The sequence below is a fragment of the Amyelois transitella genome, chromosome 27, assembly GCF_032362555.1.
Source record: "Amyelois transitella isolate CPQ chromosome 27, ilAmyTran1.1, whole genome shotgun sequence".
Lineage (NCBI taxonomy): Eukaryota > Metazoa > Arthropoda > Insecta > Lepidoptera > Pyralidae > Amyelois > Amyelois transitella.
Window position 1 is genome coordinate 5616300 of NC_083530.1, and position 25645 is coordinate 5641944.

The 25645-nt window shown below is 37.8% G+C and overlaps 1 protein-coding gene across 3 annotated transcripts in view; it reads right to left on the minus strand.

The window, feature by feature from the left end:
• The window catches only part of LOC106130435 (serine/threonine-protein kinase Genghis Khan), a 73320-nt gene that overhangs the window by 14671 nt on the left and 33004 nt on the right, over window positions 1-25645 (minus strand). For 2 of the 3 annotated variants that reach the window (XM_060952089.1, XM_060952090.1), the window contains exons 22-37: window positions 25440-25544; window positions 24413-24515; window positions 23103-23310; window positions 21450-21568; window positions 12836-12942; window positions 10626-10676; window positions 9635-9754; window positions 8391-8495; window positions 7268-7438; window positions 6485-6579; window positions 5767-5893; window positions 4747-4887; window positions 3361-3574; window positions 2560-2726; window positions 1172-1367; window positions 78-269 (exon numbers count right to left, since the gene is read on the minus strand). In XM_060952089.1, the coding sequence (XP_060808072.1) occupies window positions 78-269; window positions 1172-1367; window positions 2560-2726; window positions 3361-3574; window positions 4747-4887; window positions 5767-5893; window positions 6485-6579; window positions 7268-7438; window positions 8391-8495; window positions 9635-9754; window positions 10626-10676; window positions 12836-12942; window positions 21450-21568; window positions 23103-23310; window positions 24413-24515; window positions 25440-25544 (2221 nt within the window). The remainder of the gene's footprint in view (window positions 1-77; window positions 270-1171; window positions 1368-2559; window positions 2727-3360; window positions 3575-4746; window positions 4888-5766; window positions 5894-6484; window positions 6580-7267; window positions 7439-8390; window positions 8496-9634; window positions 9755-10625; window positions 10677-12835; window positions 12943-21449; window positions 21569-23102; window positions 23311-24412; window positions 24516-25439; window positions 25545-25645) is intronic. The other variant, XM_060952091.1, reaches the window with a different exon arrangement.

The window sequence follows — 25645 nt, forward strand, 5'->3', positions numbered from 1 at the left end:
CAGCTATCAGTCTTTCAAGACTGCTGTCTCTGCCCACCCCGCAAGGGATATAGACGTGATAAATAACACGATCTCACCATGATAAAGCGGTTTGGCCGTATACATCAGCTCCGTGTCCCGCGCCCGATGTCCGTTCCTGTCCACGTACAGAGCGAGCGTGTTGAACACCAACAGCGTGTCGCTCGAGTTGGGAACGGGCGCGCAAGCGAGAGGCTTCGCGTTCGAGTGAGACAGGAACAGGTTCACCTGGTTCTCCGGGTGGACTAGAGCTGGAATAGAATGGATGAGTTTTACAAAAAAAATTATATAAGCTTTTGTTTATCATTCGATAATGACAGCAGGAGGTCTTTGGAACGTCGGTGGTAGATTCTGTCGTAGAAAGTTAAAGGTTCGAATCCCATCTCGGTCATGTATCAATGACTATTTTGGATGTTGTAATTAGTTTGAATACTAACAGATGCTCTTACGGTGTGGAGAAACATCGTGAGAACAAACGAGCGATATATATTTGTAATGGCTCTATTGATTTTTTTAAATTTAATATATAGATACGGATACGGGTTAAAAAAATGATTATGCTAGGCTCTATGTCTGGTAAAATTAATTTCTTCGAGAAGGTTCGATAGCTTTACTTTTTATTGTGTTCCTGACGTCAATCGAACACTGCTTGGTCAACCAGGTACTTGTACATTAATTTAGGTGTAATAAAGTTGAAACAAATAAACAAAGGTGAGTAAAAGTATGTTACCCACAAACAAACAAGTGAGAGTCTAGGTAACCCTTCTTATGTACGCCATAGCAACGGTTGCCATGGTTTGTTATTTAGGATTAATTTCTTTCTTCTTTTCGTCTTGTGTATATATATATACTAGCTGTGCCCGCGACTTCGTCCGCGTGGAATAGTCCTCAAGGATGAATAATTTCCCCCCGGTTTTTTTTTCACATTTTCCATTATTTCTTCGCTCCTACTAGTCACAGCGTGCTGTTATACAGCCTAAAGGCTTCCTCGATAAACGATCTATTCAACGCAAAAACAACTTTTCAATTCGAACCATTAGTTCCTGAGATTAGCGCGTTCAATCAAAAAAAACTCCGTTGAAACAAACAAACAAACAAACTGTTCAGCTTTACAATATAAGTGTACAGATATAGCTAAGTGAGTTCGGCTCACCCCTGGCGGGCTGGTCGGCGGCGGGGCGGCGCGGGTCGGGCAGCGCGTGCGCCGCGAAGCCGCCCGCGTAGCCCAGCACGAGGCGCGCGCGCGCCAGCTGCACGCTGTGCACGGCGCCCGGCGCGCGCAGCTCCGCCACGCGGCAGCGCCGCGCCGCCGTGCGCGTGATCTCGTACACGTTCACGATGTACGCGTTCTGCGGGGCGGCCAGACATGTAGCGTTCATTGTTGACACACAAATTAAGCGGGTGATAGCCGCAGTTTTATCTCTTACAAACAACAGCAAATCCATACGCTTGACCGTGTAATTGACCCACAGCATTGTCCACTGCGCCCTTGGATTCCGCCAGTTTCACACATTCCACCATGAAACCTTCTAGATATCTCTTTAAATTGACTAGCCAACTTAGACCTCTACTAAGTATGCAAGCTCATAGTAACAAGGTGTCAATTTACACTGGCCCGTTTCTTAATGATACGACCAATTTACTTAAACCCCTCCTTTCTATGTAAGCTCATACTAACCAGAGGTCAACTTATACTGACCTGTCTCTTACAAACAACAGCAAATCCATACGCTTGAGCGTGTAATTGGCCCACAGCTATGTCCACTGCGCCCTTGGATTCCGCCAGTTTCACACATTCCACCATGAAACCTTCTATATATCTCTTTAAATTGACTAGCCAAATTAGACCTCTGCCAAGTATGAAAGCTCATAGTAACCAGGAGTCAATTTACACTGGCCCGTTTCTTAAAGATACGACCAGTTTACTTAAACCCCTCATTTCTATGTAAGCTCATACAAAGCAGGGTTCAACTTATACTGACCTGTCTTTTACAAACAACAGCAAATCCATACGCTTGAGCGTGTAATTGACCCACAGCTATGTCCACTGCGCCCTTGGATTCCGCCAGTTTCACACATTCCACCTTCTAGATATCTCTTTAAATTGACTAGCCAACTTAGACCTCTGCTAAGTATGAAAGCTCATAGAAACCAGGAGTCAATTTACACTGGCCTGATTCTTAAAGATACGACCAGTTTACTTAAACCCCTCATTTCTATGTAAGCTCATACTAACCAGGGTTCAACTTATACTGACCTGTCTTTTACAAACAACAGCAAATCCATACGCTTGAGCGTGTAATTGACCGACAGCTATGTCCACTGCGCCCTTGGATTCCGCCAGTTTCACACATTCCCCCATGAAACCTTCTAGGATATCTCTTTAAATTGACTAGCCAACTTAGACCTCTGCTAAGTATGAAAGCCCATAGTAACAAGGAGTCAATTTACACTGGCGCATTCCTTAAAGATACGACCAGTTTACTTAAACCCCTCATTTCTATGTAAGCTCATACGAACCAGAGGTCAACTTATACTGACCTGTCTCTTACAAACAACAGCAAATCCATACGCTTGAGCGTGTAATTGACCCACAGCTATGTCCACTGCGCCCTTGGATTCCGCCAGCTTCACACATTCCACCTCAGAACATTCCAGAGCCCGGATAGGAACTAATCGGACGTGACGACCGCGGCCGGCGATAACGACTGAAAACAAATTTATATTTTTTATAATTAATCTAGTTGGTGGTCGAATTGGTATGGTGCCCGGTTAAAATGTGTGATGCGCAGAAAGGCACGGGTTCAAATCCCACTTCGACCATGTACCAAAAATTCTATTTAAAAGTTGTGAACATTAGTTTGAATAGTAACCGAAGCTGTTACAGTGAGGGAAAACATCGTGAGGAAACCTGTACCTTCTGGCAATTGTATGTATTATCATGGTTCTGATATTGGTAAAGTTTACCACCTGCAAAGGTTGCGGAGGTCATAGGTCAGAGGGACTAAAGCAAGCCGCCACAAAATATCGCACTATCTACATAATTAAAATTGTTTTGTTCATGAACATACACACATACATATAATCACGTCTATATCTTGTAGAAGACAGATCTAACAGTCTTGAAAATACTGATAGGGCATGTTCAGCTGTTTGGCTTTATGATGGAATTGAGATTCAAATAGTGACAGCTTGCTAGCTCCATTGCCTAAAAGAAGAATCTCAAGTTTACAAGCCTATTCCTTAATCGCCTTTTACGACATCCATCTAAACCAGATGGTTCTATTCTTTAACAGTCACGTCGAGAGAGGCACACGAACGAACACAGCGAGACGTCCTCACCCAGCAGCTGCTCCTGCGCAACATACAGCATCTTGGCGACGGGCGCGTGCGCGCGGCGCGGCGTGAGCTCGGCGCGCTCCAGGTCCACGAGCGCCAGCCCCGCGTCGCCGCCCAGCACGGCGCGCGCGCGCTCCACCACGCACGCGCAGCTCGCGCCGCGCACCGCCGCCGGCGCCGCGCCCGACCCCGAGATCAGCACGCACGCGCTGTACACCTGCGTTCGGGCGATAACTCACATTCTGAATTCAAATTCCGAATTCAATTTCTAAATTCAAATTCTAAATTCAAATTCTAAATTCAAATTCTAAATTCAAATTCTAAATTCAAACTCTAAATTCAAATTCTAAATTCCAATTCCAAATTCAAATTCTAAATTCAAATTCTAAATTCAAATTCTGAATTCAAATTCAAAATTTTATTATACTTTATACATACATACATATGGTCACGTATATATCCCTTGCGGGGACAAGACCTATACAGAGCCAATAATCTTGAAAAGACTGAATGGCCACGTTCAGCTATTTGACTTAATAATAGGATTGAGCGATTACTTGAGCTGATTAGGATTGTAGTTACAGGAATAGAAAAGGGTATGTTGAGTACTTTTGACCTGACCCTTTACCAGGACGTCCTTAATTTGATCAAGATATGTTCGTCTAGGTCTTCCCACTCCGACCTTTCCCTCCACACTCTCCTTGTATATCTGCTTAGTCAACCTGCTTTCATTCGTCTTCTCCACATGATCAAACCATCTTAACATTTCTATTTTCTATTCCTGTTACATCTTATTTCACATCACAACATTCCCTCCACACGCTGTTCCTTATCCGGTCACTCAATTTCACTCCGATCTACCACCACAATAAGTTACAGCAAATTCACAAAAATGCATTAAAACATGGCAGCAAAAGGTGATTTTATCAATAAAAGCGATCTCTTCCATGTAACATGTAAATTTTGTATTAAAATACAACCACGGAACAAAAAAAAATCATCAGTTTCAAATAAAAAAAACGAATCTAAAATGTCGTCAAGTACTTACAATGACAGATCGTAAAGCAATAACAGCGAAGAATCAAAATCGCGCAAGCAAAGATTTCACAGATTGGAATACAACCTCCACATCGTCTGTCGCGTAGTTCCCCAAGCATCACACTAGTCTTCAAAAAAAATCCTCCCTTTGTGACGGTTGATTTACAATCATCGCTTTAATCATTTCTATTTTCAACGGAAAAGAAGGAGGTTCTCATTTCGAACGCCTTATATTTATTAATACCTTACCTTCAAATAATCACATCAATATCCCTTGCGGGGTAGACAGAGCCAACAATCTACTAGTAGGCCACGTTCAGCTGTTTATTATATTTTCATATAAATACTTACACATTTATCAGGCAGATTGTTCCTCTTCAGTATCCTATGCAACTCGCTGAGAGCTACCACCCACTTAGTCTTCTCGGACTCCGACTCGGCCAGCATCAGAGTGTGAGACCTCTTGCCGCCTTCTAGTTGCGATGTCGATATCTGAAATCGGAGAGTGAGTTTAACAAAAATGGCTCGTAAGATGTACTTAGTATTGAAGTGTGTTTTTTTTTTATATTGTAAAATATATATATGTGCCGTGTAGTTCCCGGCACCATTACAAAAAAGAATAGGACCACTCCATCTCTTTCCCACGGATGTCGTAAAAAGCGACTAAAGGATAGGCTTATAAACTTGGGATTCCTCTTTTAGGCGATGAGCTAGCAACCTGTCACTGTTTGAGTCTCAATTCTATCACTAAGCCAAACAGCTAAGCGTGGCCTGTCAGTCTTTTCAAGGCTGGTGGCTCTGTCTGCCCCGCTGGGGATATGGACGTGATCATATGTATGTATGTATGTAAAATATATATATAGTGGACGTAGTATCACGCCTTTTTCCCGGAGACTACATCTTTCCACTTGCCACGATCTCTACATACTTCTTTCGCTTCATCCACATTCATAACTCTCTTCATGCAAGCTCGGCGGTTTCGGGTACTCTTGACCTGACCTTTTGCTCCTGGCGTCCATGAACATTTATAAATAGATACATACATACATACATATCATCACGTCTATATCCCTTACGGGGTAGACAGAGCCAACAGTCTTGAAAAGACTGAAAGGCCACGTTCAGCTATTTAGCTTAATGATAGAATTGAGATTCAAATACTGACAGGTTGCTAGCCTGTCGCCTAAAAAAGAATCCCAAGTTTGTAAGCCTATACCTTAGTCGCCTTTTACGACATCCATGGGAAAGAGATGGAGTGGTCCTATTCTTTTTTTCATTGGTGCCGGGAACCACACGGCACATTTATAAAATATGAAATAAATATACCGTACATAAATAAATAACTCCATCTTTTCGTTCATGTGAACTCACCCTAAATATACACGGTATGTCCCGTTTGCTGGCGTGTATGACGTCAGAGTCTTTGACCGACGTCACGCTGAATTCAGGGTCCCTCATGTCCAGCACTTGACTCACACAAACTGATGGCAACGCATTCCTGTAACAATAATATATAGATACAATTTTTTTATTTATTTTTATTTGTGTACCTATGTTACTAACACTAGTTCATAAGGCCAAATTGTTACTAACACATTAAAATATGGATCAATGGTCTGATATAAATGAATTATTATATTATTATGACTAGCCTTCGCACGCATCTAAATGAATTATGCCTTATACCTGTTATGCCAAAATGTTGTATACCAAAACCTATGATGTACATTAGTTTGAATACTAACCGATGGAGACATCGTGAGGAAACCAGCCCATTCAGGAAACTGGATGTGTAATATGACCAATACGGGTTAGGTTCCCCTGCAAAAGTTTGCGGAGGTCAGACGGGAGTCGCTTCGTGTAAATACCTGACTCACCCAATTCAGGATCCATGGTCAAAGACATTCCCCGGGCTCCTCTCCAGAGTGGTGAGGATGCGAACGACCGGGACAAAAGCCAGGAGGAAGTAGAAGAACACAAAATATATACAAATCAAGATAAATTAGCCCAGCAGTCTTTTCAAGACTGTTGGCTCTGTCTACTGTGACCATATATATGTATGTACGTATGTACCAACACAAATTCTCACCTGTCCTGTGATATATCGTAGAGGAACAATTTAAAGTCGCAAACGACCACGAACTGTCTCATCCAGCCTTTCTTCACGCCGCCCGGTTTCGGCACCTGAAACCGTTATTTCATTGTAAACATTAATGTCTTCTTAATTTATACACTGTTAATGGAATGCAGAACTTGTTGCCCAGCTAATTGAATGGACTAATAACTTGAAAGAATAGAATTCTCCACTGAATGAAATAATTTACACCTGTTGCTAAAATGCTCAAGTAACAAGACTTTCCAGACTTTCTTCCAATCCCCACACTTTCTGCAAAAAAGTGACTACTGCGAAATTATCTTGATAAAATTGAGGAAATTCTAATGAAAGGTCGGACCAAGAGAACTCTTAAATCCCTGTTTTAAATAGTCTTTTCATTCTTTCCATCTTCAGGTATCACTAACCTAGACATATTCCTCATGAGCTTTCTCCCGTCCTCTGGCAAGATCAATGCCCGATGGTCTCTTTTCACTCGTGCGCAATATCTTGTATGAAAAATAGGACGCAAGTTTCTCATACTAATATTATTACATATGTTGCTAATATGATCAAGCAACAAGACTTTTCAATAAATTTCTTCCCTCCTCCCCTCCCCCAGAGAGCGAGTCCCTACTCTGGGGAACTCTCTAAAATAGCAACCAACGCGAACTGACCTCTATTATTTTCTCCCCTTTTCTCCTTCTATCTTCTGTAGGAATAAATAACTTCAATAACTATACTTCCTACATAGAACAAAATACAATGTCGTCAACGTACCTTGACGTACCCCTCGTAGGCGGTGCCCTGGCCGCGGGCGGGGTCGATGCCGAGCGGGCGGCGCTCGCGGCCGGCGGGCAGCGGGCAGCGCGCCGCCACGCGCGCGCAGCACCGCGTGTGCACGCACAGCCCGCACGTCTCGCACACCACGCCCTGCCGCGTCAGCCCGATCTGGCGACGCAATGGCGGCTCAATAAGTGCATTATACAGGGTGACTTTTAATTCAACTGCATAAATTTAACTGTTAAGTATACTCATCTAAAGGATATTTAAAAACGTTAAAACAAAAATATCGGTACATATTTCAGAAAGTACGAAAAAAAATAATAGTATCAAAATCCACGATCCTAAATACGTCATATCATCCCGGCCGGTGGAAAAGCGACGCGTAAGATTCAGAGGTCAACGACACAATTCAGCCAGCTGAGTGATCTCGACAACTCTGTACTTTATTTGATCTTGATACTAGAAAAATAATTTATTTTTCAGACATTTATTTACATGTTTAGTTTTAATTTCTTTATGAAGTATTGGTCTTTAATAAAGCGTGTGACGTAGTTTTTGAGGGTTTTTTAAATGTGTTAATGATGATGTTTAATTTAAATAAAAATAGGCTCAAACGGCTCAGAAGCCCATGCTTATACTAGACTATACCATGTATAGTCTATGTTTAAAAGAATGCAGTTGTTTTAAATGTCAGCCTGTATATATTTCAATTTCAAATTCTTTATTGCATATCATAAAGTACCTACATCAGTTAAATATGAACCCTGTTGGGCATCGCAATTATAAAATAATATGGAACGGCCGCATCGCAATAATAAAATAATATATATTGTCTATTGGCTGCGCCCGCGACTACGTCCGCGTGGAATAGTTATTTTGAACATTATTTGAGGGTGATAAATTTTCCCCGTTTTTTTTTCACATGTCCCATTATTTCTTCTAGTATATCTATATCCAAATACTAGCTTTTACCTGATTTCTCTTTTGCGAGAATTTCAAGATACTCGTCAATAGTTACATAGACTAGAGACATATTTGATCAAAAAAAATAAAATTATAACTAAAGAAAATACACCTTCCCTTCATCTCTACAAACGACAGTTTATAATATTCTTACCATGAGCGACGTGCAGTGGTTACATTTGGTCGGGCTACTGAATGTTCTGACTAGGAACTGATGCAGTTTCTGCTTGCCCGGTATGGTCGGGCCGAGAGACGGATCCTGAGGGCGGAAAAGACAATAGATTATTTTATAATTAGTGCCGTGCCGTAATTATAGTATGTATTCTATTGTAGGCAGCCCTAAATTAACGTGTAAAACAGCTTTGAAGAGCGCTTGTGTGTTATTAACATTATATTAATTTTGAGTATCAGGGATAAATATTTCAACGTTATTAATATTTATGCCGTGTGGTTCCCGGCACCAATACAAAAAGAATAGGACCACTCCATCTCTTTTCCATGGATGTCGTAAAAGGCGACTAAGGGATACGCTTACAAACTTGGGATTCCTTTTTAGGCGATGGGCTAGCAACCTGTCACTATTTGAATCTCAATTCTGTCATTAAGCCAAATAGCTGAAAGTGGCCATTCAGTCTTTTCAAGACTGTTGGCTCGGTCTACGCCGCAAGGGATATAGACGTGACCATATGTATGTATGTATGTATTATTTTCTAAATACATGCTTGTTTGTGACGTCATCAGGTTTGAGAGTCATACGGCCACATTGGATGAGTGAGTCACGTTCTCTTCGTTCAATACTATACCATATATTTATTTATTTATTTAAAACTAGATTGCACAACCTACAAGGACATTATGAGATATGCCACAGATACAGACAGACATTACACACATAATATCCAGTAAACCATCTGACCAAACAGAGAAATAATAATTCAAATTAAAAATGTTTATTCATTATCATGGACGCTTCGTATCACTTAATAATTGTCATATCTTTTGGTATCACAACATTGGTTGACGTCAAATAAATTACTTAAAACTAAGTTTACTGCCGCTTCCAAAGCGCCAGTGCAGAAGAAGCGGTAACAAACTGCACTACGCATTACATACCTATTAGAACAAGATAATACAGACGGAAGACGGCCTCTGTGGCGCAGCGGTAGTGCGCTTGTCTGTGACACCGGAGGTCCCGGGTTCGAATCCCGGTCAGGGCATGATGAGAAAAGAACTTTTTCTGATTGGCCTGGGTCTTGGATGTTTATCTATATAAGTTTTATTATAAAATATAGTATCGTTGAGTTAGTATCTCGTAACACAAGTCTCGAACTTACTTCGAGGCTAACTCAATCTGTGTAATTTGTCCCGTATTTATTTATTTATTTATATAACACTTACGGTGGACATTTCGCTGGGAGAACTCTTGCTGGAGGCGGGCGAGGCAGCTCTCTGCTCCAGCTCGTCTTGGGACTCCAGGGAGCCGCTGAGGGCGGCCGACTGTTGCGAGCCGTACATCAACTGTCAAATTTAATACATACATACATAAAATCACGCCTCTTTCCCGGAGGGGTAGGCAGAGACTACCTCTTTCCACTTGCCACGATCTCTGCATACTTCCTTCGCAAATAGTCAAATTTAATAACGGTTATAATGCCGTGTGGTTAACCGCACTTTAGAATAGGACCACTCTATTTCTTTCGTAGAGATATCGTATAAGGCGACTAAGGGATAAGGTAATAAACTTCGTATTCTTTTTGTAGGCGATGGACTAGCAGCTGTCACTATTTAAATCCCAATTCTATCATTAAGGCATACAGCTGAACGTGGCCTATCAGTGTTTTCAAGACTGTTAGCTCTGTCTACCCCGCAAAGGATAAAGACGTGATATATGTATGCATGTTTGTATGTATATCATCTAAATATACAAGGACAGTGTGAATGGGAACGTTGGAAGAGTAATGCCTAGATGAACGTACCGTGATCAAACCATGACATGAATCGTTGACTCAGCTCGTAATGACACGAAGGTTTATCTATAATTTTGATCGAGATACGTACGTCTAGCCCTTCCCTTCTTCGAAATAAGTCTGGAATGGGAACGTGTAAGGAAGTTCCCATTCCAGACTTATTTCGATGCTAAACCCAATCTATGTTATTTGTTAGTGACGAGGCATGAAAAAAGTTATCAAGAAAAAAAAGGTCTGGACTGAGATAAATAAATACAACCACTAATTTAAAGCACGATTAAGTTTATAATATAAGCGTTGAGAATTAACACAAAAAATAGCGAAGCGTTAAAAAAAAAAAAAAAAAAAATAATAATAAAAAAAAAAAGAAATAAGAAAAAAAAAATAAAAAAAAAATAAAAAAAAAAAAAACAAACTCGAACCTTGGCATTGCAACAAAACTGCGTGTTCCTGTAACGGTAGGCCGGCGACATCTGTGCGAGAAACGCGGCAGCCACGGCAACGTAAAATATAATGTTAAACAAAAAAACTTAGTAAAAAAGCGCTAATTGAACAAAAATATACTTTTTGCATGCGTTTAAAATTGAACAATAATTTTAAAAATAAATAACTCCTTGAACAAAAATATACTTTTTGCATGCGTTTAAAATTGAACAATAATTTTAACAATAAATATATGTAGATAACGTAATGGTTCTTTAGTAATGGATAGCGTAACTTCATTTCGACTAGCTTCTCTATTACATACATACATAAAATCACGCCTCTTTCCCGGAGGGGTAGGCAGAGACTACCTCTTTCCACTTGCCACGATCCCTGCATACTTCCTTTGCTTCATCCACATTCATAACTCTCTTCATGCAAGCTCGGCGGTTTCGGGTACTTTTGACCTGACCCTTCACCAGGACGTCCTTAATTTGATCAAGATATGTTCGTCTAGGTCTTCCCACTCCGACCTTTCCCTCCACACTCTCCATGTATATCTGCTTAGTCAACCTGTTTTCATTCATCCTCTCCACATGACCGAACCATCTCAACATACCCTTTTCTATTCCTGTAACTATATCTTCTTTCATATCACAACATTCCCTTATCACACTGTTCCTTATCCGGTCACTCAATTTCACACCCAACATACTCCTTAACGCTCTCATTTCCACTGCATTTATTCTGCTTTCGTGCTTCTTTTGCTATACCCAACTTTCACTCCCATACATTAATGTCGGAACCAACACGCCCCTGTGCACAGCCAGTCGAGCCTTTTTGGATAGTTTCTGACTGCTCATAAAGGCATGCAAAGCTCCATTCACCATGTTCCCCGCGTTCACTCTCAATATCACTATCACACTTGCCATCTGATGTAAACTTTGATCCTAGATATACAAACTCTTTCACTTGCTCAACTTTTTCTCCTCCAATCAAAATATTACATGCTGTCATTTCTTTATTATATGATAAATTAAGAATTTTTTATTAAAAAATCTGATTATTAAATTTATTCTTATAGGCGATAGGTTAGCAACCTGTCAGTATTTTAGTCTCAATTCCATTATTTGGCCATACAGCTGAACGTGGCCTTTCAGTCTTTTTAATACTGTTGGCGCTGTCTACCCCGCAAGTGATATAGATGTGATTACATTTACTTATGTATTCGAAAAAGTCTTTAAAACTATATACATATGTTCGACTGGCATAGAATGTCTTGTGGCATTAAGTCCATCTGTTGAACATTTGCGTGCATAAAGTTTAAATAAATAAATTAATATGTAGGTTATTCAATAGTATATTTTTTCAAGGAGCCACATAAAAAGCACAATTAAAAATTCTATCACCTGCATTAGTTACGACATTAATTTGATGGATAATGATTGTTAGGAATGATAAGCCAAAATTCTATGTAAATATTAAGGAATTCTTTCTCTCATCATCGGGTAATTGCTTTATTTTTTCCTATTGCAAACACTTGCTTTCATATGATTATATATTTTTATGCCTACGAAAAATAAAAACATAAAAGTTATCATACCAATAATACCTACTAAACTCATATATAAAAGTTATTTCCCAACTTTATAAATTGTAAAACCTCTTAAGCCAAAAAAAAAGGGTTGCGGGAAGGATTGCCGCCTCTGTCAGTCTGTCTGTTCGCGATAAACTCGAAAAGTACGGGACTCATTTTTATGCGGTTTTCAACAATAGATAGAGCAAGTCTTGAGGAAGGTTTAAGTGTATAATGAGTTTAGGTTTTGTACAAACAGACGATATTACAACGATATTAGTTCAATAGGTCGGAAAAAATTAAGCCGATCAGGAGCTTTCCTCAAGAACGCTGCCAAAACCTTTTGAGTTATAACAAAACATTGTATGGTGGAATTGTACCTCTTTAATAGATCTACAAAAAAGTCCGAGGTGGTATATATCTATCTTCTAAGGATAACCCACAATACCAATTTTTTTACGTTTATTTAAAACAGTAAAAAGATGGGTTATTTACGAAAAGTTTCAACATTATACACCTACTGAAATACCCGTGCGAAGCCGGAACGGGTTGCTAGTGTTTTATAAAAGTGAATATATGAAATACACACTCGTACTGTTTAAGCCCATTTTCATGACAGAATATGCCACATACCGTTTGCTCATTGTTGACCGACGGCACATTGTCGTAATGTCGCTCGGACGGCGCGTCCTTCAAGAATTCGTCCAGGTAACTCATCTGAGATGGCGGCACGTCCAGAACTGAAAACATTAATATAATCACAACACGCGATCGATGTGACATTTCGAGCAAAAATTAGAGCCTAATTAGAACATGGGAATGTATGAAATTTTAAGCAAAAAGAGAAAAAAAAACTATATTAGAACAGGTGATAAGTTTAAAATTTTAGGACAATCTCTTTTTAAGAAGATTTTGTCAATTCCTGGACAGATTGGTAAATGTAAGGAATTCCAAACTGACATAATAAAAGGAAAAATAGGCGTGGCCTAAAAGTTCTTCGATCTACCGTATAAAGTGTGGCGAACGGGATAAAAGTGACCACAGTGTTTTTATCACAAAAAGAAATCACTCTATTATTGAGCACAAGAAAATTAAACATATAAATAATAAAATTATCGCCGTTCGCCACACCCATTTTGCTTAGTAAAAAAAAAAAAAGTTCATTTATGACGTAAATCAACTCCGGTAAACCACATAACAATTGAAAACATAGGACACACTGTCGTATGACGCACGGATAGGGCGGGGACACATAAACCAACCCAACCGAAACCAACATCACAAAATGTAAGGTACAAAATCATGTTTATGCGTGTGCAAAAGTTATACATCAGCTGTAAATCTTAGGGCACAGAATTCTTCTTTCACAACTGGATACCAAACAGCGAGAGAGAAATCTCCTTTTGTAACTGGTTACATAAGTTTAGTTACCAAAGCGGACGAAAGGTAAGTAAAGCGGTACGCTTTATACTAGCTTATATAGTAGAAATTCCTGTGAATGTTCATGAGTAACTAAGCAATGGATCTTGCTATATTTTCTTGACGCGTCGACTCAAATTCTATCTTGGTTAAAGATATATACGTGACCAAAATCTTTACAATTAGTTATACTCCAATTCATTAGAATTTATGCAAAACGTTCTTTATATATGTATAACTTTCAGTCAAATCTGAAAGTATTCTGGAAATCCGTAAGGTCAGCCCGAGGAAATACTATAACCAGAGAGCTGACTAGGATCAGATGCCAGGATGGTAGCGTTGTGAAAGGAGAAGAATGTGTACTAAAGATATGGAAGGACTATTTTGAAAGTTTATTTGAAAAAAGGAAGGAAATAAGAAAGATTTCTGCTATAGCGAAGAAAAAGAGAATGAGATGGAAGGCGAAATTGAAATGTTCGAAATTGTGGAAGCACTTAAGAGTATGAAAGCGGGAAAGGCTGCTGGGTGTGATAGAGTGTCGGTCGAGATGCTTAAAGCAGGAAAAGGCGTAGTAGCTAGTCAGTTGTACTGCCTTTTCAATTTGTGTTGGAGAAGCGGCCGAGTACCAAAAGATTGGTGTAAGGCTGTTATCGTGCCACTTTACAAAGGAAAAGGGTCACAGCTGGACTGCAAAAATTATCGTGGTATAAGCCTGCTTAGCGTCGTCGGCAAATTGTATGCTAAGGTATTGATTAATAGAGTCAGGAATGAAACTGATGACAAAATATGGGATGCTCAAGCGGGATTTCGAAAGGGAATGGGATGTACTGATCAGGTCTTTTCCTTGCGGTGCATAGCCGAAAAGTTTTTGGCCAAGAGTCAAAAAGTCTATTGCACATTCGTAGATCTGGAAAAGGCCTATGACAGAGTTGAGAGGAATGAATTGTGGTCAGCACTTTCTATGCATGGGGTGAGCAGTCTCTTAATACGAGCACTGAAATCCTTATATGAGGATTCGAGTGCTTGTGTCAGGATAAACGGAGCGCACACTGAGTGGTTTAAGATTGAGAAAGGCGTTAGGCAAGGATGTGTTGCGTCACCGTGGCTGTTCAACCTATTTATGGATAGCTGTTTGACAGATTTGAAAGAGTCTAAAAGTGGATTAAGGATGAATGAGTTACTCGTCAAATGTCTGCTCTATGCCGACGATCAGGTTATACTGGCGTCATCAGCGGAGGAGTTACAGGAGATGGTAAACTGTATGCATGAAGCTTTAAAAGAGAAAGGAATGAAAGTGAACGTAAGTAAAACTAAAACACTGGTTTTTGAAATGGAGAAAGAAGTGACAGCATGTAATATTTTGATTGGAGGAGAAAAAGTGGAGCAAGTGAAAGAGTTTGTATATCTAGGATCAAAGTTTACATCAGATGGCAAGTATGATAGTGATATTGAAAGGAGAGTGAACGCGGGGAACATGGTGAATGGAGCTTTGCATGCCTTTATGAGCAGTCAGAAACTATCCAAAAAGGCTCGACTGGCTGTGCACAGGGGCGTGTTGGTCCCGACATTAATGTATGGGAGTGAAAGTTGGGTATGGCAAAAGAAGCATGAAAGCAGAATAAATGCAGTGGAAATGAGAGCGTTAAGGAGTATGATGGGTGTGAAATTGAGTGACAGGATAAGGAACAGCGTGATAAGGGAATGTTGTGATGTGAAAGAAGATGTAGTTACAGGAATAGAAAAGGGTATGTTAAGATGGTTCGGTCATGTGGAGAGGATGAATGAAAGCAGGTTGACTAAGCAGATATACAAGGAGAGTGTGGAGGGAAAGGTCGGAGTGGGAAGACCTAGACGAACGTATCTTGATCAAATTAAGGACGTCCTGGTAAAGGGTCAGGTCAAAAGTACCCGAAACCGCCGAGCTTGTATGAAGAGAGTTATGAATGTGGACGAAGCGAAAGAAGTATGCAGAGATCGTGGCAAGTGGAAAGAGGTAGTCTCTGCCTACCCCTCCGGGAAAGAGGCGTGATTTTATGTATGTATGTATGTATATATGTATAACTTTTGCACGCATCTGTACACAAGGCATTTAGTCATAAAAACAGGACTGTACATGCATATTGGACGTTTACAAGTAATGATGTACAAACTAAAACATCGGCTCACGAGACAAGTTTTCATTTATGTTAATAATTAAATCGAACAGTAAAAAAAACGACCAAAATTTTTTATTGACTGTTATTTATATAACACAGATTTTAACGCGCAATTATTAAAAAAAAACTATTAGTCATTATTTAAAAAAACAAAAGAATTAAGTTATAAAGAACCCAATCTCGTCTCGCATCCTTTTATCATCTAATAACAAAAACTATACAAATAACAAAATATATTAGTCATACGTTACCTATGTGAATATACAAACAAGTGTTAAAGAAAACCATATCGCTTAGCGTTACGCGGTGATATGAATGGATTCGTAATACTTAAAACTAAATTAAATTTCATAGTGAAAAATGTAACTGACTAACTTCTAGCGGTAAGGGATAAGGATCTACATAAAAGAATGGATATATCCACAAAATCCTATCACCAAGGATTATAAGAGGGCCAATCGACGGAAAACTTGGACCAGCCCGCGCGATAAAAACGGCATCGCGCGCGCCATGCTTCCAAACAACAGTGGAAATGCAACTGGGAATACACAAAGATGAAGGTGGAGAAACGTCCCACAGAATATCTACATCATGTTACATCTAACGAGATTCTGAAATACCATTCAGAGATTTGTCGTAGGAGAAAGAAAAAAAACAATATTCTTTTTATAAACTTAAAAAGTTATTCGCATTTTGTGATAATTTTGTCACTTACTCAATTGTCATCAAAATCGTCACATTCATGCCACCTGAAGAAGCTCAAGCAAAAGCGAAGCGATTTACAAATGTCCGTTTTGTACAATTTCCGAATGTCAGCGGCCATCACTGTTTTGGTGTATTCGACCTTATTTTTTTTTAGTTAGGGTTGATTTTTCAATCCGCAGAATCTGATGATTACACAATAACTTGTTATCTTCTGGTCAGACATGTGTCAAATTGTTGAAAAATCGCTCCTTAGAATACTAAAAACGCAAATGTCAATTGTTTGTCTAACTTACGCAAGCGTATCTTAAATGAATTACTTATCAATTGAAAACTTAAAATAAAAACAATATTAAGTAAATAATAATATTAAAAAAATCTTGATTAGATGTAAAAGTAAATAGGGTTCCATTTCAATGCTCTTCAGATCTTTAAAAATTAATCTCACTACACATTATAACAAAATTATATAATAACGTATACATGTTATAAGAATAAGGCCTAAGGCTCTTACAATAGCTCAAGAAATTAACATAAAAAAGAAACAAAAATAAATAACAAATAAATACTAAAAAGTACAAAATAAAATCGACTACCCCCAAAACAGTGATATCGCAATAGTTTTCTTCTAAATACAATTTTCCTTCACACTTGCTCGTATTTACAATTAAAAAAAAATGAACAATACAAATAAAACAGGATGTTAACAGGGAACGCTGCACAAGAAAAATGAATTTAAAACTAACACCTTCAAAAAATTATGTGTAACATTGTGTACTGCTTATTATTTTTACATGCAACCAATTTTAAGAATATAATGGCTATAAAAAAAATTATGACTACCGAATGTCTGAATAGATTCAGAAATTAAACGAGTATGAGAAATCAATCACTGTATGAATAATATATAAGTATTGATAACACATCGAGTGACATTAAACACCCTCCTTTTTAAATCAATTAAAAAAGAGAGGCTAATTTAAGACAGCGACATTACCGAGACTAACAAATGCAACAAAACGTATTCATTACGTTTGCATTCATCCCACTATTTATTTACTTTTAAGCGCTTTCAATTATATTCCATATCATAAAAAAGTTTTTGTAAAAATAATTATGTACAGCAAAACACAAGGTTACACAGACAAACAAAATGCACAATCACATACAAACTACTATCTTCAAAATATATCAAAAACGAACCATTCTCTTCTTTGCCGCTCCAATACGTGGAAGACTTGACGGATCCTTGCCTGGCTGCTTGCGCACAACTTACAACTTTAATACTTTGGAATAAGGTTTAAAATTTTCGAATGTTTGGTAATAATTGTAGAAAGCATATGCAAAGAGTTAAGGACAAGGTTCAGCATGCTTTTTTAATCTCTTGTCTTTAATGTTAAAGGTAGTAAAACTCACAATTTGGTTTCAATTCCATCTCGGATGATTTGTAACTATTTAATAAATGGTGAAACCTTCAATCCTTTATTTGTTTTAATTACGGTAAATTATTTTGTAAACGTCAATATATATTCCGAATTACCAATTATGTGAAAGTGATTTTATTAAAAAAAAAATGTGAAAATTGACTTTGAAAAACGTGAGTTAAAAATTATATCCATAATCATTAAAAAGGATTACTATATATCTACTGGACGAAATAAAATTATGAATTAATAACAATATCGAAATAGTACAACAGAACTTTAATAACTTATGTACATAAAAACTGTAAAAGATGCATTTTACATAGTTACATTATTACAATTACATGTAACTTACACAGAATACGTAAATGCAAAGTTAAATGTACTGGCAGACTTAACAATTAATAGAGAACAAAAAAAATTGTTTAAAACCACAGTTGTCAAAAACAAAAGTGAATTATAAATATTTTTTAATTAATTATACATTTAGTTTCTGTTTATAAATACTGGTTTAATGTTTAAAAATTCAAATTAAAAAAATTACATCACTTTAAAATAACGTTTAGACAAGAGCTTAAATTGTATTATTACTTTTAAAAAATGTTAAATTATTTAAAACCTAATTTAATTTGACTAACTGTAGTTTTAAAAAGAAAAGAAAAAAAACTGAGATTCTAAATCTGATCTAAAGAAAATCTTAATTAATAAAAAAAATGTCCTGCATTGTGCTCCATACATTTGATAAAATTCAATTCATTTCTTTTTGTGCTACTTCATACAATAGATTGTGAATATTATGATTTTTTTTTTCATAAAAAAAACGTATTTATTAATTTGTGGAAAATATAATTTATTAGATATGTTAAAATAATAATTAACAAAGGCAAAATCGTCACAAGCAATAAAATATTTCAATTTAAACGAAACAAACAGCGGTTCTCACTCTCACTATTTTCCATTACCGAAATAGTTGTGTGAGAAATTCAGAGAAACTCTGGGAGATATTGAGAAAATCCAAAGAAAATCTGAGAACTTTCCAGAAACCCCGAGAAATACTGAGATATTGCGCTTTGTTTAAGAGAAATTTCTCTCATAAAAAATTTAATGCTTTACATTTAAAAGATTAACAAAACTGTCAGTCAATGCGTGCATAAAACGTAACTTAAAATCCAATTCAAAGCTGAATATTATTCTGTATTTCATAACAGCACACAAAAATCATGATATTCAAAATATAAACAAATTAATTTAAAAAAAAATGACTAGTACGACTTGTAGAGACTAAATTTCAGACTAATTAAATCTTTGGTAACCATTTTGAGACTAGACTCAAAATCTGGACTAGAAATGTTACACCTTTGGTGATGTCTAGGTAACCGAATACGGTACAATTTTGAGCACTAAAATTATGTATAAAACTATCTGACATATATATCAATAGATATCAAAACTTATGGCAGTTATATAATCGCAATCTATAGTCACATTTTACGCAAATTTTTAAGTCTAATATTTCAGTTATAATTGTTGTGTTACTAAAAAGTCTTTGATTTTAAAAGGAAATCCTGCTCGAATGTTGAATTTCTTTCCTTTTTTATTTTTATATATTAGGCTTTAATATAAAAAAGATGGCTTTCACAGATCAATCGATCAATCAGATTATAAGACATAAAAAAGTGTGTGACAGGGGCAAACAATTTGAGAATTTATGTGATTTAAATAAAGACTACTACTATAATTTACCTCAAAAATTACCTCGTAATTTTCAAAAGAAAAGCATCGGACGTAAAATATTGACTATAGACATACAACATTATAATCAATCATATATCTGATGATACACAAGAATAGCCACGCCCCATATACACGACGTCATACCAATGAAAAAAGGTGTATATAGTCTCAGCCAAGTGCGAACTGTCATTGGAAAAAAATGTATAAAAGCACAATGCAAGATTATAGACAAAAATTAAAATTAATAAAATAAAAAAAGATAAAATAGTCGCGTTTAACACGACGTAATAAATGCCACAGATAATACATGATCGTTGCGCCATATTAAAAAAAAATCAACAACAAATAAACATGGCCAATAACAATTTCGAATATAGAAACAAACAAGTTTTGGAATAACGAATCACAGTCCAATTTTTAAATTTTCACAGTTAACACAGTCCAAATGGAAATTCGCGATTGGTTGTTTAAATAAGAGTCCGTGAATTTGATTGGTTATTTCCGTTTTTTTCGTCGCGGTCGACGTTGGACTTTGTGGTGGGAGCCCAGATTCCGTTCGTGATAAGGTCGAAGATGGTGTGACGTCACAGAAACGAAATTTTTGTATTGGATGGGATTTGTGCACATGTAACGAAAACAAAAAGAAAAGGTGCACTAAATAAACATATTATAAACATAAAATACGTCGCGTGCTGTAATAAAAATAATATTAAATACACGTACATAAATAAATAAATAAACTATGTGTGTGTGTGTGCTCATAACACCAAGTGAAACATACATCCCATTAAAAAAAAATAACACTTGAAGTTTTGTAGAATATATTTTTTTATAAGAAGGAAAATAAAATTTCTATCAAAATAATAAAAAAATGCTTTTGTTTCAGTAAGTTAAAAAGAAGTAGGCATTCTATGCATTTAAGGCGATGAGCTTGCAACCTATCACTATCTTTGAATATCTTGAAAAATAAACTATTATCTACATTTCTCCCTAATTCGTGCAAATATTTATCTTTGTAATTTGAATTTATAGTAAAGTTAAGTATATATGTGTTAGTTGTAATATACTTGATTATAACTTTTAATACTCGCACGAGTTGTTTTCTAAGCACTATACATAAATAATGACTTTTATCTTAAATAGCAATAATTACGGTCTGAAGTTTTTTCATTAATAAGTCGAAAACTTATCTCAACTACAATGCAACTAGAGGTCTCTTGCAAGTTAAACGTGCGCACGCGAAATCTCAGCGCGCACTCTCCTGCAGTATATTATGAGAAATTGTAAATTTCCAATTTAATTGTAAGTACCTAGCATAACCCATATAGGTACATTAATATTAAAATTGTCAAATAAAATATTTCTAAAGGCCATTGTATGTCAATGTGTTTCCTAAAAGTGTAAACCATTTCAATGTTTGCAATTCCTAAACTATATTCACGTTGTAAACACTACATTTAAAACTCCCTTTATGTAGCACTCGGAAAGTTGTGAACTGATTTTGTTCCCGTGTAAAATTTGATTAGAAAGATTGTGTTCTGTAAAAGGTTTTTATATCTATATAAACGATACCGGGTTCGAATCCCGGCCGGGGCATGATGAGAAAAGAACTTTTTCTGATTGGCCTGGGTCTTGGATGTTTATCTATATAAGTATTTATTATAAAATATAGTATCGTTGAGTTAGTAACTCGTAACACAAGTCTCGAACTTACTTCGAGGCTAACTCAATCTGTGTAATTTGTCCCGTATATATTTATTTATTTATACCGGCACGAAGCCGGGCGGGTCGCCAGTGCGATGTGATACTCACAGGAGTTGGAGGGCTGGTGCGGCGCGTCGAGCCGCGCCTGCATGTCGCGGATGTGCTGCTCCTTGCGCTTCATGTCGTGCGCGAGCGCATCGAGTCTCTGACGGGTCTCCAGCAGCTCCCTGTAAAGATATTGTTTACTAGCTTCCGCCCGCGACTCCGTCCGCGCGGATGTCGGTCTTCGCTTGGATGGTTTATTTCTCCACATACATATGGTCACGTCTATATCCCTTGCGGGGTAGACAGAGCCAACAGTCTTGAAAAGACTGAATGGCCACGTTCAGCTATTTGGCTTAACGATAGAATTGAGATTCAACTAGTGACAGGTTGCTAGCCCATCGCCTAAAAGAATACAAAGTTTGTAAGCCTATCCCTTAGTCGCCTTTTACGACATGAGAAAGAGATGGAGTGGTCCTATTCTTTTTTATATTGATGCCGGGAGCCACACGGCACTTTGAGTAAATCTGACAATGACATCTTATTACTACGCTGAATCCACTGCGGGTAAGGCAACGTGTGTCTAGCGGTTCTACAGAACAACGTCTACGGATAAAACTGAATCCTCACATATTTGTGTTTGGTATCGATAACACCCCCTGCTATTTATTTTTTCAATATTTTCAATGTATAGAATTGACCCTTCTACAGATTTATTATATGTATAGATACATACAAATACATAAATCACGCCTCTTTCCCAGAGTGGTAGGCAGAGACCACATCTTTCTACTTCTTTGACTTCATCCACATTCATAACTCTATTTGTTTGTAATATCTTTATTGCATAGAAGTTATTCATCTATTCATTTTAGCTCGTGGGTTTCGGATACTCATGACCAGACCTTTTGCTAGAACGTCTCCGATTTGATCAAGGTACGTTCGTCTAGGCCTTCCCACTCCAACAGTCCCATTCACACTTCTTTTCTATATTTATACATACATAAATACATACATATAGTATCTTTTCCAGGGTGAACAGAGCCAACAGTCTTAAAATAACTGTAAGGCCACATTGAGCTGTTCGGCTCAATGATAGAATTGAGATTCAAATATTGACAGGTTGCTAGCCCATCGCCTGAAAAAGAATCTCAAGTTCACAAGCTTATAGTGTAGTACTTAGTGGCCTATATAAAATTATAAGTATAAATAACTTATTTGACGTGGCTGGGAACTACACGGCACCAATAGAAAAAAAGAATAGGACCACTCCATCTCTTTCCAATGCATGACGTAAATGGCGACTAAGGGATAGGCTTATTAACTTGGGATTTTTCTCTTAGTCGACGGGCTAGTAAATCACTTTATATGAATCCCAATTCTATCAGTACGCCAAACAGCTGAATGTGCTCTATCAGTATCTTCAAGACTGTTGATTCTGTCTACCCAGCAGGGGATAAAGACGTGACTATATGTATGTAGGAGTGTATTGGAGTGAAAGGGAAGTAAAGAGCGAGATGGATGTATGTGACGTATGAATGACGTAGGAAGATGGCTGCGTGTGCTAAGGCGATAGACGTGTCGATCAGTGTATTATTCTTTTTATAAAATAATAAATGTGTTTGTATAAAATAAAGGTTCTCGAATCATTTAATTTATCCCCCACATGTACGTACCATCTGAGTGTCAACAGTCTATATTAATCTCTTGCCAACTCACCTCTGACTGTGCAGCAGTTCAGCTCTGGTGCGACTCAGCTCCTCGCCGACCTGCTGCTTGGCCTGGATCTCCGAGTGCAGCGAGGACTGCAAGGTGAGGATCTCCATCTTGTCCAGCTTCTGCGAGCGGCGGTTCCGCCAGCCGGCGCCGGGGGCGGAGCCCGCGCCCGCCGCCGGGGGCACGGCCGCCGCGCCGCGCGCGCCGCTCGCTGGAACACATGTTACATGTTGACGGCCTCTGTGGCGCAGCGGTTGTACGCTTGTCTGTGACACCGGAGGTCCCGGGTTCGAATCCCGACCAGGGCATGATAAGAAATGAACTTTTTCTGATTGGCCCGGGTCTTGGATGTTTAGCTATATAAGTATTTATTATAAAATTAATATAGTATCGTTGGGTTAGTATCTCGTAACACAAGTTTCGAACTTACTTCGAGGCTAACTCAATCTGTGTAATTTGTCCCGTATATATATCTTATGTCCCGTATATATATGTCATTAGTGTCAAACCGATCATTTGTTTGTCACATATGTATAACAAACCCCAACACAAAACGTTCCAAAATTTATGATCCGTAAAAGTTTTTGTAATTGATACTCTGCACTTATATTCTTTAATATAAATGAAAGAAAAAAATAAACAAATAAAAACAATTAACCAAAACAAGTGCCGTGCCATTTCTTACCACTTCTTCTGCACTGACGCCTTGGAAGCGGCAGTAAACTTAGGTTTAAGTAATATATTTGACGTCAACCAATGTTGTGAAACCAAAAGATTTGACAATTATTAAGCTATATGAAGTATCCTATAATAACGAATAAAAAATTTTGAATTTTAAATTTTGAATTTTTTGAATTTTCAAGAAATAATTTTACTACTTCAAAGAAGCTACTAATTATTAAGGGCGATTAGTGACGATTAGTATTATGAAGATTTTCAAAGTTATGTACATTAGTTTGAATACCAACCGATGCTCTTACGGTGAGGGAAAACATCGTGAGAAAACCTGCAGATTCAGGCTACTGGATGTGTAACCATGATGGATCCAATACGGGTTAGGTTTACCTTCAAAGTTTGCGGAGGTCAGGCGGGAGTCGTTTCGTGTAAAAACTGACCCAATCCAGAACCCATGGTCAAAAGGTCAACCCCGGGCTCCTCTCCAGAGTGGTGAGGATGCAACCAGGACTAAAGCCAGGAGGAAGAAGCACAGATAAATTTTACACAATACACCTAATTTTTGGCGTGACGACGCACTAACTCAAGAGTCAATCGACCTTGCACCCTCCTTTATTCATTCACAAACCCCATCTTACCGTGTTTCAAATACTCCAACTCCTCGGTCATCTTGGTAGCGAGCGCTTGCAAGTAGCCACGTGCTTCCTTCTCGTCCGCCACCCATCGGATGATTTCTGCGATCTGAACAAACAAACCAACAAATCATTTGTTGTTATATAAATAATATAAATGTACATACATACATATATACAAATAATCAAGTCTATATCCGTTGCGGGGTAGACAGAGCCAACAGTCTTGAAAAGACTGAATGACCACGTTCAGCTATTTGGCTTAATGATAGAATTGAGATTCAAATAGTGAAAGTTGCTAGCCCATCGCCTAAAAAAGAATCCAAAGTTTGTAAGCCTATCCCTTAGTCGCCTATTACGACATCCATGGGAAAGAGATGGAGTTGTCCTATTCTTTTTTATATTGGTTCCGGGAACTACGCGGCACATATGAAGAAACATTTCAGAAAGAGTAGGTATGGCAAAGAATGATAGCCAAAGAAGACTATAGAAATTAATTACAAAAATAATAATATAGTATTAAAGCGTCGAGGAACGAGCGGACAATACTAACACGTCTCTTGTCAAAACAAACAATAAAATAGTTATTATGATGAATAATTTTCCCCGTTTTTTTTTTCACATTTTCCATTATTTCTTTGCTCCTATAAGTATCGAGGAAGGCTTTAGGCAGGGTTTCTATAAGTAGCAGCGTGATGTTTTATAGCCTAAAGCCTTCCTCGATAAATGGTCTATTCGACGCAAAATTATAATAAAAAGAAAATCAATTTGAACCAGTAGTTCCTGAGATTAGCGCGTTCAAACAAACAAACAAACTCTTCAGCTTTATAATATTAGTATAGATATATATAACGTTATGATATATATAACAATTCATATATCACGTGTCTATACCTAATTACATCTACGCATTCTATATAACTCTCATAACACGTGTGGCACGATACCCGCTGTTTTAAAGGTCACACAACTCGGACCAATCGTGTTGAAAAATTGAGAACCCCCTCCGATCGCAAGCGGGTAACCAACTCACCTGAGTCTCCCAATGCTGCATAGAGTCCCTCTTGGCTCTCAGCTCTTCCAGTTCCATCTCCATCTGGCGACGTTCGGATTGCCAACGCCTACCGTTTTCGGCCATCTTAAAAAAAAAAAAAAAAAAAATTATTATTAGGTTTCGGATAACGGCACGGTGTGAAGTGCGGTTCCCGGAATCAATAAAAAAAAATGAATAGCATCACC